This window comes from Pelobates fuscus, chromosome 5 (genome assembly GCF_036172605.1).
Source record: "Pelobates fuscus isolate aPelFus1 chromosome 5, aPelFus1.pri, whole genome shotgun sequence".
Taxonomy (NCBI): domain Eukaryota; kingdom Metazoa; phylum Chordata; class Amphibia; order Anura; family Pelobatidae; genus Pelobates; species Pelobates fuscus.
This window is the reverse complement of record NC_086321.1, coordinates 125,495,368-125,509,689: the sequence shown is the minus strand read 5'-3', so window position 1 is coordinate 125,509,689 and position 14,322 is coordinate 125,495,368. Positions and strand designations below refer to the sequence as shown.

Sequence of the window (14,322 nt, the reverse complement as noted above, 5' to 3'; positions counted from 1 at the left end):
AATATGAAAATTAAAAAATAAAGATTGTCAAAAAAGTAATGTATTACATGGCAGCTACAGAGCAAAATCCACGGGTTCAACAGGTAGGATGCAAAGTGCAATTTATTTACACAGTGAACACAACAAAATACGAAGTTTAGGCAATGGCCTTAATCATATTAATCATAAGGCCATTAGGCTGAAACTTTGTATTTGTTTTTTGTTTGTTTTTTAAAATGAAACTGTCTCTTTTGTGGTTGGGCCATGATAATGAGCATTTCATGTACAGCAAACATAGGATTATGGGGAACATATATTAAAGGATCACTATAGGGTCAGAAACACAAACATGCATTCCTTACCCTATAGTGTTAAAACCACCATCTAACCCCTCTTTACCCCTCATGGCTCTATAAATATAGCAAAATCTTACTGTATTCAAGCCTGAAGCTGTATATCTGCATGCTGTTTGACTCAGAAAAACAAGCAGTCTGCTGACATCATCAGAAGTTGTAGCCTGATCCAAGCACAGTGTTTCCCCACAGGATTGTCTGAGACTGACAAAGAGGCAGAAGCCAGCATGATTCAAGCACAGACCTGGTCAATCAGCATCTCCTCATAGAGATGAATTGAATCAATGAATCTCTATGAGGAAAGTTCAGTGTCTGCATGCAGAGGGAGGAGACACTGAATGTTTGGATGCATTTTAGGCAGCCATGATCCAGGAAGGATCTCTAACAGCCATCTGAGGAGTGACCACTGAAGTTATCACTAGGCTGCAATGTAAACACTGCATTTTCTCTGAAAAGACAGTGTTTACAGCAAAAAGCCTGATAGTAATGATTCTACTCACCAGAACAATTTCAATAAGCTGTAGTTGTTCTGGTGACTATAGTGTCCCTTTAACTTCAGCAAACATAGGTTTTAGGTATAACAAGGAACATTCTCTTAAAAACAAATATGGTTCCCTTTAATTTAATTCTGATTTTTAAAATGCTCTTTACATTAGTAGATTAAATAGTAACCCGTTTTTATAGACGTATATAGAAAATGACTTCGTAAAGTAAGCAAAGCAAGACTGAAAAAAAACAACATGTAGAATACAATATCAAATATTTTATTTTTTGCACAGATTCCAAAAAACCTTTTTGCAAAGAAAGAAAATAAAGTTCTTTTCACAGCAGATCTGTACAATCTAGCAAAATACACTATTTAAAATAATTTACTGGTACAGTACATAAAAATATGGATAGAATATCTGCAGAATGGCTATTTCAATTATGTCATATTTAACATAGTGTAAAAGAAAGGCTAAACTGAAGCAGTGACAATTTATTTTAAGATTAAGGTGCAGTTCACCTGGGTTTTGTTCAATTTAAAACCCTTACTGTCCAAAGGAGATATGCAAAACTCCCTAGCAGCAAAAGGGTTCCGAACAAAATAATGCTTTATTTAGAACAGAAAGGGATCACATCTACACAGTCAATTGTAGTAATATTTGTAAAAACACAAATAGTGGTGGTAATTTGAAAATCTTAGTCATACTGGTTGTTTTTCCCTTTGAAGGCGCAGAAGCAAGTTTATCATCACACAATTGCAACCAGATGATGAATACACTGATAAAAGATATTATACTTACAATACCCAATTTAATGCTTCTGTATCCATTTCGACCACTTTCATATTATGTAGCTTTGTATTTGTAGTAGTGAAACCTAAACTTTAGGGTACTCAATGACAACACCTACAAGAATTCCTTGAACAAATAATAATAAATAAAAAAATAAAATAAAAAAAGTAAAATTCTAGTAAAGAAATTTAAAAAATTGCGGGAGACAGGGATTTATTTTATTCAAACGAAAGAGCTGACACGTCAATGCAAGCATATCAGCTTTCTTGTCAGAAAATAACCTCAGTTCTTTAGTCAGTCAAAGGGCATGAACTCTTTGACGATGAAGATATTTTAATGAGAAATATTAAGGCTATTTTTATTTATTTATTTTAATTCTTACTATTCTGTAGCAGCATCTCCAACATGGTACCCTAACACTCATTCATTTATTCCATTAAAGTGATCATATCACCATTAATACTCGAAACGAATAATGAATACAGCTTGTCCATAACTACAACACAGTCTCAGTGTACCCCATTCTAAACAAAGAAATGATATAAATGGTTATCAATCAAACCCTATATACAATAGCTGTAATATTTAATGCTATAAGAGTATTGTGCCTACACGTCATATTTTAGAAAGGATGCCAATGGATAATGTAAGAATTTATTAAAATCTTTGTTGTCCTGCAAGATGCACTTTTTTTTTTACAAATGTATCTGATCAAGGTGGTCATATACACACGTCCAATACACAGGCACTGCTTTTGGGACCTAGCAGTCGAGCTAACCTCTGTGACAGTCAGGGACGTAACCTTAAGTGGAAACAATGGTTTAAAACGAGTCCCTCACAGACGCAATTTTATAACATCAAAATAAATATTAATAATATACATATGCAAAACTTCTCTTTACATTGTTACAGTTTACACATACCATCTTAAAGAAGCATTGCCAACATAAAGTGCACCAGCCATACGAATAATGCATGGTTCCACTTTACAGAGCAATAGCCATCTTTACGTAGTGCTAGCCAAATCTGAGGCAGATAGAAAGATTATAGCCTACATTGCTATTCAGACAGCACAGGCGGTTGCCCTACATTTAATCTATACAATGTTAAAATTTCCTTAGCGCAATTTATAGAGCAGACTTTATAACGTAGGTGAAAGACTCAATCAGCGACATATTTATAAATGATGGGATCCCGTTAAATCATTACAGAGTTTTTAATAAAAGTGTTAATTGTTGGTAAATCAAAGTAAATCTAAAATGTTAAGCCACAATGGGCAAATTGAAAGCAGCAGAATAACAGAATGTTCCCAATTTGGCTATTTTGGCGTTAATGTGAAATTCACTTTGAATTCCTAACAAGTCACACTTTAGTGGACAACCCTCACTTAGACCTGCCACTAGGCCTTGTAATACCATTCTGCAAACTACATTTGCAAGCAAGTGGAAGATGATTTTTTTTAATGATATACCGTTTAACAGGTGGAAAAGCAAGATCTCATTGTGCTAGTTATTAAGCGTGCTTCCTAAATAGGAGGCTGCTGTAGAGCATAGTAGGATTTGAAGAGAACATCCGTACACATCCATAAGTGATAGAGTAAAAATATTCTTCAACAAAGGCATTTTAGCTAGATAGTCCCCTTAGCTTGGTGCTCAAGTTAAAGTAATAATTGTCGGTTACACAAACATGTCGGTTACACTAAAAGAGGAGCAGTAGCGATGGAAACCAATACAATGTTTCCAGGGCTGCTCTTCATGCATAGATCGCATTGCATAGTCAACAAACCAGGATCTATCAAGGTCGGCATGGCTCACTGGATAAGGAGACTTTTAGTTCAGCAAACCAGTGTTGCTCAGGAGAACATGCAACTAATATTTGCAGCCAACACACCAACATGTGGAATTAAATATGTGAATAGGTCATGTCTTGATTCAACATGAATTCCTCTTCCTTCCAACCGGAGCAGGTCTGTAGGCTAGAACAATCAAATGGTCATTTTACTGACAGCAGAAACTTGAGAACAAAGAACATGGTATGACATAGGTTATGATGGGTAACAAATTCTAGCTTTCATATCTGGCTAATTTGTACAGGCCTTTAAATGGCTGCCAAGGAGAGACAGTTGCTGGAAGGGACCCGAGTTTCTGTGGCCTGTCATTCATTCAAGCTCACAGCAACTCAAGCAAAGATTGTGGCTGTCTACCTGTCTAACTGGCCTACTGGTCATATATATATATATATATATATATCTATATCCAACTAATAATATAATGCAATCTAACACCAAAGACCCTTCCTGCTCTGTAATATAATTTGATAGCCTCACCATCACAACAAATGTATATTCTTGGCGGAACATTTTCAATCTAAATATTTTGGCTTTTGATTTCCTTTCATTGGCCACAAGTTTCAAAATAAATTAGGAGTTCAATAAAGGCTGTTTAATAAGGATGGCCTTGAACTAAGTTCATCAGACTTAGGGGAACATTCATGAAAATGTATCTACTGTATTTCAATGAATATATTCTATCATGAAAGCTTTTAGTGCTCATAGTTCTTTAGGTACTAACGCATTCAGGGTTCGGATGCTAGTTATTCACCTCTCTCCAGTCTGGGCTGATGGTTCTTTAGCATTCTACAGACAGCAATGGCCGCTTCTTACCGTGTGGAATGTTTGTAGGAGTTTAAACGGACACTCCACTGTCCAAATAAAAAACTACCAATCACTGTTTAGTAGATAGAATATTAATTTAATCATGCATTTCCATCATTGGGGATTATTTCTAGAAACAGTTTGCAAAAGCTGCAGATATCAGCAGTAATATGGCTTCATTACAGTTGAATATTAAAGGAACACTCCATGGAAAAAGTGCATGTATTTTTGTCTGCATGGTTTTTTTTTTTAGGCGGTTTATTAAAATACAGTTTGTAAAAGCTGCAGACCTGCTGTATGTAGCCTTAGCAAGCCCTCTCCTCTTTCCTAAGCACAGATGTTATTATATATTTTTAAAACAGCATATTTACAAATGTGTCTCCCTGATCATTTCCGCACTTTTGAGGATAACTAGTTTGAAATAACTGTGCCAGAGAAATGACTAGTCGCAGGCATCTCATTTACAAGCTGCAGAGCTAGAGCCACGAGTGTACACATGCGCTTGAGGTTTTGCTATGCTTCTCAATGAGCTGTGGTAGAGCTTAATGAGAAGGGAGAAAGACAGGTGCGTGCTACCTCTATGTAACTGCTGCTGCTTTTACCCCCAGTTACAAAAGTGCTGATTTCTATTGAAATCAGACCTTTTATAATATGTCACAAATATGACAGACTCACACATAAAGCAGTTTAGCAAGCTGAAGTGCTTTGTGTGTGGAGCATTCCTTTATTAAAATATTTTCACTGTAAGCAGTCACACATGCAGGGGAGGTGCTACTATTGCACCCAATGGAGGCTTCAATTCGAAACTAGGGCCATGTCACATTAAACTTATTAGTTTTAGGATGAACATATTTAATGATGAAAAAAAAATGTTGCACTATACAAAAAAAAAAAATATTAAAAAAAAAAGAAATTTCACCCGATTTGTGTGAACAATTAAGAAAACTGAAAGCTGCCGCATTGAAGGGGTTAACACATTTGAGATCTAGAACTAGATTCATTGCTGTCCAGACTTTTGCTTGAACATGTATGTGAGATGACTGGCTATTAGTGTTTCAAATGATCTATTTTCATTAGCACAGCTGGATGTAAACACATGGTCTGCCAAGAAAACCTCTTAGAAATGTGTGCGGTTACTTCCTCTTCCGATTGCAACTTTGGAGCCAAAACTAACAAGAAGGAAAAGAAACATTGCCTGTAGGCAGAACATGGTGTGTTTGGAGATAAAAATCATACTATAGGCTGTGAAATTTACTATCAGGTTCTGTGCATGGTAACTTAGAAAACACTTTGACTGACATCCTTTAAATGGTTAAATCCAATGCATGATCTCTGTGACTTCAAAGCATATTTGCAAATGTGTCTCCCTGATCATTCCGGCACTTTAGAGGGTAACTGGTTTAAAATGGGAACAGAAATATATATATATATATATATATATATATATATATATATATATATAGAGATAGATAGATGATATTTAAAATATATAAATAAACCATATTGCTCCACTGGTACTGCAGCATTTGTAATTTGTTTAATATGGCTGGAGATTACCAACATTGTAATTACATTTATAATGGAAAAAAATATTCAAAAACAGTAAGAAAAATGAACTAAAAATATTATAAATAATAAAGAAAAGTCTTTCAACTTTTGAGTTCCTAGGTTTGTTGCAAATCCCAGGATTTACATCTTCTGCAGTGAATTTTGTACGCACTAGGTAGTAGCCAAGGCTTTTACTGCAATCCCGGTGTTTACATAACAATCTGTGGGCATGTTGAATATATCCCATAAATGCTTGCCCAGCAGGAGCTTCTGGGATATGTAGTTCAGTAGTAAACAAACATTTTATTTAAGTCATTAAAGGACCACTATAGTGCCAGGAAAACAAACTTGTTTTCCTGGCAATATGTAGTCCTTAGGTGTCCCCTCCTACTCTCATGGCCCCCCTCCCGCTGGGCTGAAGGGGTTAAAACCCCTTCAGCCACTTACCTTTATCCAGCGCCGGGCTCCCTCAGGCGCTGGTGACCTCTCCTCCCCCTCCGACGTTGGCTCTAGAGTGGAGCCGAATGTGCATGTGTGGCCAGAGCCGTGCGCGCATTAAAAACGACCATAGGAAAGCATTTCTTAATGCTTTCCTATGGACGTCAGCGTCTTCTCACGGTAATTTTCACAGTAAGAATCGTGGAAGCGGCCTATAGTGGCTGTCAGTGAGACAGTCACTAGAGGCTGGATTAACCCTGCAGTGTAAACATAGCAGTTTCTCTGAAACTGCTATATTTTCAGCTGCAGGGTTAAAACTAGAGGGACCTGGCACCCAGACCACTTCATTGAGCTGAAGTGGTCTGGGTGTCTATAGTGGTCCTTTAATTAAACTGCTGCACATGGTATAAGTAGTAACAGTGAAACTGCTATTACCTTGTATTTATTTTATCATAAAAAGCTACGAGAGAGCCTTTGAAGGGGACGAGAGATTGGTGAGTGCATGCTTTGTAGACACTTCATGTTTATCAGTATTTTACCTTGTGACATATTTGAATGGGTCATTGACTTCTTACTGCAGATATATTTGTATTTATAAGCCACAAGGAGAAGTAAACCAGGGACAAGGGACCTCCCTGCATACTACATAAGGGCCATAACTTGTTATGGTGCTTCGATATCCCTTTAAAGAAATGTACAGCTATTAGATGACGAGAGTTGTATTTTAACAAGATTTTGAGTACTTGAGCGTGATCCTCTCAGTCTAAAGTTACAAGAGAGCCATGCAACATACGTTAGGAAGAGGAGAGTGGGAAGTCTGGGTAACGAGGAAAGATCTCCTAGTACCATTCATTATATGTTCAACTGCAATCTGCTGATATACATCTCTGGATTAAAGTGAAAAAAACAAACAATATTGCTAGGAGAAGCCATCTTGCTTTTACACCCGTTAGAAATAAACCATTTGTTTTTTGTGAGAACACTGCGGAAAAAATTGCTGAAAAGTAAAAATTCTCTGAGTTTGAAATTAATTTTGAATTCTTATTTTAGTGAGTAACCTTATATATAACGGACCTAGCAAAATTCTGTATTCCTCATGTTGGGGAATCTCAGGTTCTACATGGTTTAAGTCTGTGGCACGCCATTTAACCACATAAATAACTTAGTTTTTTGTGTGTCATGAACTGACTAATCTGGAGTCCTCAGGACAGGCTTTACATGGCAGGGGCTGGCCTGTAGGCACCTTCTCTTATCCCTCCCAAAAGAAAATTCAGTAAGTGAGTTAAACGTATGAGCTGGAATTTGAAGGCACAAAATGAAACTGAGCTTGAGCTGCTTTATTATGGTTACATATACAAAAAGAAGAGAGTTGGAGGATGCAAAAAAATAACGTGTTAGAAAAGTGGAATACTCATCCCCACTGATGAGCTGACAAGCGAAACGCGTGTCTGGGGCATTTGCGTTCCCACTAGCATTATACCAACGATCTGCATCCAGCTACAGATATAATTGTTTTAATACACCATTTGGTATTATTACTTTAATGTTATACCATCATTACTATGAGTTATTTGGAGGAGGTGGTAACCTTTTTCAAGGTAGGACAGGGTAAGCCTTTGTTGGGGATAAGGGGTGCCCTCGAAGGCACAATAGGGAAAGACATTCTCAGACCTGCCATCCCCTCTGTTGTTATCCCCAGTATTTAGATCCCTCCTCCAATAGTCATAATTTATTTTTCAGTTTGGCACTACTCGGTTTGCCTGTGATACCATAGCAATATAAGTAAATATTGAATTATTGCCAGATAGTTTCATTTATCTTTGCACTCACGCTAATAGGCATTGCAATACTGTTGCATATTGCAACTGTTGCAATGTCTAAAAATACTGCAGTGTTGCAAATTTTGGCAACACTTCATATTGTAGCTGGTTAGTTAACCATTTCTCTGCGCTCACATCAAGGAGCATTGAATAATTTTTCTAGAGGGCTAAAGTAGCCTCTATATACTTTTATGCTAGTGTTAATTGGGTAATAGCTTGTTATGGTCCACCACTCTTGCTCAATAATACTTTCTGTTGAGCCAAAATTACCTTGACATCTCATTGTCAGATTAACAAGCTCAAGAGTGTCATTAGCGAGCTATACTATAGGAATTTTGACTAATTAGCTATTCCAGTCATTATACCACTATAATGCAATATATTCTCCTAATGACCGACTGTACTTTTTATCGGTTTTCTGGTTTGTAAATAATACTATTTTTTTGTCAGTTTTTGTCATGTTCACAAGTCCACTATTGATGGACTTTTTTTACTTATGATTTATTAAAAGTTAAGTTTTAATGTTTTGTAGCTAAATGATCTAATTAGTATTCCACTTTTCTAACACGTTATGTTTTTGCATCCTCCAACTCTCTTCTTTTTGTATATGTAGAAATCTATAGGGGTTATCCCCTAGCTAGGAGGTCACTTGCAAACATTGGCTCCAGCTTTCTCCTTTTCTTCGTTAGCTGCTTTATTATGGTGAATTGTTCTCTACCATTCTGTATTTAGTGAAGATGTACACTGTGTCCCAGGCTTCTCTGACACAAATTACTGGTAATTTATATCAGTGAAAAGCAAGATGGCTGCTCTGTGTATCCACTATTTGGCATTTTGTGCTCTATTCCACGTATTTATAAATGTCAGGATATTGCAAATGTGTACAACACAAAATCATATCATACAGTAAAACACTTGCTTTGCCTTAGCCCAAATTTGTTGATGGATTACCTACTTTTGAGGCCTACTGGTCAGTCCTGATGGAACCCTAAGGGTTTCAAGCTTGTTTGAGACAGATATTTCTCTAATGCAGAGAATGAATACATATATCTGTGCTTAATTACAATAGATGTTTCATGTAATTCTAAAGACTACTGATCAAGTGACAGCTCTATGCACACAAACCTAGAAATAACATGGCTGTTATCCTTTTGACTGTAGGGTGCTGACTTCCCTGGCAATCATACAGCTAAATGCCACATCGATTTGACCAATTCTTTAATTTCTAATGAACTAATTAGCAGTACCTACAAGAAATACTGCTATGTCTACATTCCGCTCAAGTACTGTAATACCAGCAGATGATACTTAAGTGGACCAGTAGAAGGGGAAAGGTACTTTTTCATCAGGGGGAGGTAATTTAGACAAAATTATACTAACATGTAAACTGTAACACCAACAATTAGGAAAAAAAAACAACAAAAAAAAAAACAACTCAAATTGCTTACAACTTAACCCTTTTACTTCTTGCAAGGCTAGAAACTGCCAAGCAGGCAGCAAAAAGCAGGGCCCTTTAACAGGCCAAATATAGAGTAACACCCAACGGGGATGTAAGAGTCAACCCGTCCCTCCCAAATTACATAAGAATAAAGAAATAATAAAAAATAAAATTACATTCTTTGTTTGATCATCATGTATTAAGGCTCCTGGTGATCTGGTTCTGTGGATAAACGTGTCAGTTCAGTATGTACAGTACACTGCTGCATTGTCATAGAGCAGTGTAAGGATTGTCTATTGCTCGCGTGTGACAGCGTGAAGGGGAATCCATTTCATAGTCTGACTCTCGGCGACTCACTGACTGAGCCCCACTCACTTCACTCCGCAGAAAGCTTCGAGCCAGCTCCTCTGGAGGAGGGATGACGTGAAAAATCTGCTCTGCGTAAGAGCTGCTTTGAATGTCCTCTGCATGTGGTTGCCGCAGGTTTGGGGACAGGTTATGGGAGACGCTGCGGTCTGAATTCCAACGCTGGATTGGCAACGGGAACAGTAATGCACTGACTGAGGTGTTCTGTTCTGTAAGATGGGAAAAAAGGGGTTAAACCAAATTTCCAGAAAATTATGCTATGCAAACTAGTATATGAACTGAACATGCTATTACAAGTCATTCCACGTATTAGTAGTTCTGCAGGCTTGAAAAATAGAGTATGGAAAAATTTACTTTGGCAAAGATTTTTTGTAATGTCACAATTACAACATAGCTCATAATTTAAACAGTTTATATATTGTATGATTTTTTAAAAAAAGATTTAAAAATACAAAACATAAAATGTATGCAAAACAAATATACCCACAAAATAATAAACAGTAGTGGAGCATACATATTTAAAGGAACAGTCTATCATTAAAAATAATACTTTTTTGTAATGAAAAGAGTGTTCCTTACTGACCTACCCCTTGGCATACATACACACACACACACACACACACACAAAAGAAACAAACACAAAAAGCCGCATTAAATCCATGCACTTGGCGTCATCATGCTGTACAGGATGATACCAAACAGCTATTATAGTGTCATAATGCTATAACACAACACTCAATCCAAAACAGCAGTGTGAAATGAAAGAGCGATGTACCAGAGCTGCTCTTTGGATTTTCCTCTTCTTTTATTATTGGCTCTTTGTATGTACATTTAAGATATGTGGTATAAAAGGGTTACTCCAAGTACCATGATCACTTCACTGATTTAATGTGGTCATGGTGTTTGGGGACTGAATCTCAGTTTGAAACGCTGCACATACAGATAAATGCACTTTGCTGCCGGAGATGTAATGTCATTAGCCAGTCCAAATGAAGAGTTCCGAGCTGGCTAATGTTAAACTGTGTACAGGAGAGGACAGTAAAGAATATAAGGGTAATTCAACTATGTTCAAATCAAGTTTAAAAACTCACAGCACAGTTACATGAGTCTTTTCACCAATATTTCTAAAATCAAATAGCACCAATAACAAACTATATCCACCGAATGCTGACCTTTCATACACCTTGTGTTCATATCCACATTTTAAATTAATTATCATTAAGGTTTGCAAATAAAGATCTCATATAAATAAATTGTTGTATGCTGATAGTGAGCTGAATATCTGTTATAATGATGGTATCTTTAAAAATTGGAAAGCTGAGGGTAACCAACATTACCGTTTATATTGATATTATTCCTTCTATAAAGTACTTCTATTGAAGCAATCTCAAACACCATTACACTGGCATTGCCATTGGACCCAGGCAATGATATTAGCACTATGATTAAATCAGTTCTCTTCTAACCCATCTAAATTCTTACATAGGATCCCGTCAGAACTAGTGAGAAGTTAACAGTTTGACACCCTGAGTTTCAAGGTGGTGAAAAAGTGGTGTGATGCTCCACAGACTGACTACATATCTGATGCCAACAACATTTGAAATTTCCCTATGTATATGTGCCAGACTGAGGATAGCTCAGTTTTGGTTGATACTGCACTTTTGAACCTTCGCATACATAATGTGTAAATCTTTGTTAAATGAACAAGTTCCAAGAGGTCCCTGTCTTTAAGAATGTGAATGTGATAACTAGCGTCAAAGCCAGCAACTACACAATATTGTCAGATCATTGCAATAAAATAATTTAAAAGGCTGTGTGAGGGTTAATGTATTCATGGGTCTTTGGGCCAGCTCCTTTGGAAATGTCTCAGCTATTTCTAAATGCCTTCAGCTTATAACTCTGTGCCTTGTGACTATGAGAGGCAGACAAATTATCGGCAACTGCTGATCTGACACAATTACACAGGAATTAATTCCCTTTCAAATTCGTCATTACTGTCATAAATAGTTTCATCAACAATGAATTAAAAAAAATATGTTGTTCGTCATTTTCCTGCTGGTTAAATATAACTTCCCGTAAATACTCGAGTATAAGTCGACCCGTATATAAGTCGAGACCCCTAATTTTACCCCCAAAACCTGGGAAAACTTATTGACTCGAGTATAAGACTAAGGTGGGAAATGCAGCAGCTACTGGTAAATTTCTAAATAAAATTATATCCCCCCCAAAAAAATTATATTAATTGAATATTTATTTACAGTGTGTGTATATAATGCAGTGTGTGTATGAGTGCAGAGTGTGTGTGTATGAGTGCAGTGTGTGTGTGTATGAGTGCAGTGTGTGTGTGTGTGTATGAGTGCAGTGTGTGTGTGTTTGGGTGTGTGATGCAGAGTGTGTGTGTTTGGGTGTGTGATGCAGAGTGTGTGTGTTTGGGTGTGTGATGCAGAGCCTTGGTGGGGGCTGGGCATTTTTATTATTTTCATTATTATTAATATTTTATTTTTATATTATTATTATTTACATTTTTATTTATTTAGATTTTTTTTGTCCCCCCTCCCTGCTTAATACATGGCAGGGAGGGGGGCTCTCATTTCCTGGTAGTCCAGTGGATGGGCAGTGTAGGAGGGGGGCTGGCAGCGAGCTGTTACTTACTTTTCCTGCAGCTCCTGTCAGCTCCCTTCTCTCTCCTCCGGTCAGCTCCACTGCAAGTCTCGCGGTGTGAGTGCCGCGCGGAGCTCTGACCTCGCGTCTCTCGCGAGACTTGCAGTGGGGACCTGACCGGAACGCAGGAGAGAGAAGGGAGCTGACAGGAGCTGCAGGAAAGGTAAGTAACAGCTCGCTGCCAGCCCCCAACAGGACCGCCAGGCTTGTAATGAGCCCGGCGGTCCTTGTCTGTATTATGGCAATGTAAGCTGCCATAATACAGACACTCACTCGAGTATAAGACGACTGGGGGTTTTTCAGCACAAAAAATGTATATACGGTATTCCAAAATCTTAAGATATGTATGCCAACGTAAGCAAATCTCAAGAAAGTATCTTCTACAACGCATACTTCAAAGGGGCATTTCTCAATAAAAATTGCACTTGTATAGATTAACCCCGTTACCCCCTGGCAACAGGTTAAGTATGTTACTTCCTGGTTGAGTTAGCTCAGGAACTGAGCTCAAGAGGCGGCAATTGCCCAGAGCATATACCTTACAAAGGTTGTTCATTGAGCTGCATTGGGAAGCTAGTCATTGGACAGCCACAGAAAGTCTAGGCTGTCCAATCACCGAATTCCCAATGTTGAAAGTCTCAAACAAGAGACATTTGCAAGTTGTTCTTAGATATACCCACAATGAAAAAAATGCATCATTTAATTAATGTATATTTTCATTGGTGGTATGTCTACTAAACAATAATTTGCATTTGTTTGGATTTGGGCAGTGGAGTGTCCCTTTAATGCTAAGATTTACTTAAATATAACAGAACAACCTGTGGTCATTTGATCATATACGGTGCAAGGAGGTCCCCTGTCTTTGTGGCTCAGGTGCTCTGAAAACTGTAAAGCCAGCTATCAATAGTCTGAGAGTAGCAACAATAAGGTATCAGCTTATTCAGCAGTTCCACTTATCTGCTGTTGGGTCCTGAACTACTTATCCCATAAAGCCCTACTGGACAGTATAGTCAATTGCCCTCATAACTTTGTTGACTGACTAACCAGTTCTGAAATAAAGGCATCATTAAACTGGCAATATTAGAGTTACAGTGGGAAGTTCTCACATCACATGGCCGTAACTGAGAAAATTCTCACATTAACTAAAATAAGGGCAGTCTAGGCATCATAACCAATATAGCACAGTGTAGTCAGTAGATAAAATGCCATGAGTCCCCTGGTGCCATCCTGCAGTAAGTATTCAAACTGTTCTCTAATGGTACACACAGTCTGGTTGCTTTTCACATTTCACTAAAGTGACAATCCCTATTTCCGCATTAGTACATACATTCTGACCATTCTTGGATGAGATTTATTGGTAACAGAGGCAGCTGATCCTCTAATCCAACAAATTCTGTACAAATAGGACCAACATTCATGTATCAGATAGGAATTTCCCCTTTAGCTATTCAAAACATTCATCTAATGAGTAATGGGACACCCCAAACACAGAGCATTTTAGCTTGCTGAGGTGCGTTATGTGTGACTAGTGTCCTCTATTTTTCCTTTTATAAAAGTGCAGATTTCAACAGAAATGTGCACTTTTAAAAATGAACCATGTCACACCTCCTCGGCTGTCAGAAAGCCAGTTCTGCTACTTCCTAGTTGTTTTCCAACTCAAGTGGTAGGTAATTGCCCATAGCACCTAACTTGTAAAGAATTCTTGGCTCTAATACAACTCAATGAAGAGTCTGTGATTGGACAGTCATAGAAGCCTGTACAGGAGAGGAAGGTGAGGTCTTACAGTAGCTGC

General features: G+C 37.6%; 1 protein-coding gene across 1 annotated transcript in view; it reads right to left on the bottom strand.

The window, feature by feature from the left end:
• Window positions 1–9,431: 9,431 nt before the first annotated feature.
• The window catches only part of SH2B3 (SH2B adaptor protein 3), a 200,124-nt gene continuing 195,233 nt past the window's right edge, over window positions 9,432–14,322 (bottom strand). The window contains exon 9 of the mRNA XM_063454235.1: window positions 9,432–10,081. Coding sequence (XP_063310305.1) covers window positions 9,777–10,081 — 305 coding nt within the window. The 3' untranslated portion in view covers window positions 9,432–9,776. The remainder of the gene's footprint in view (window positions 10,082–14,322) is intronic.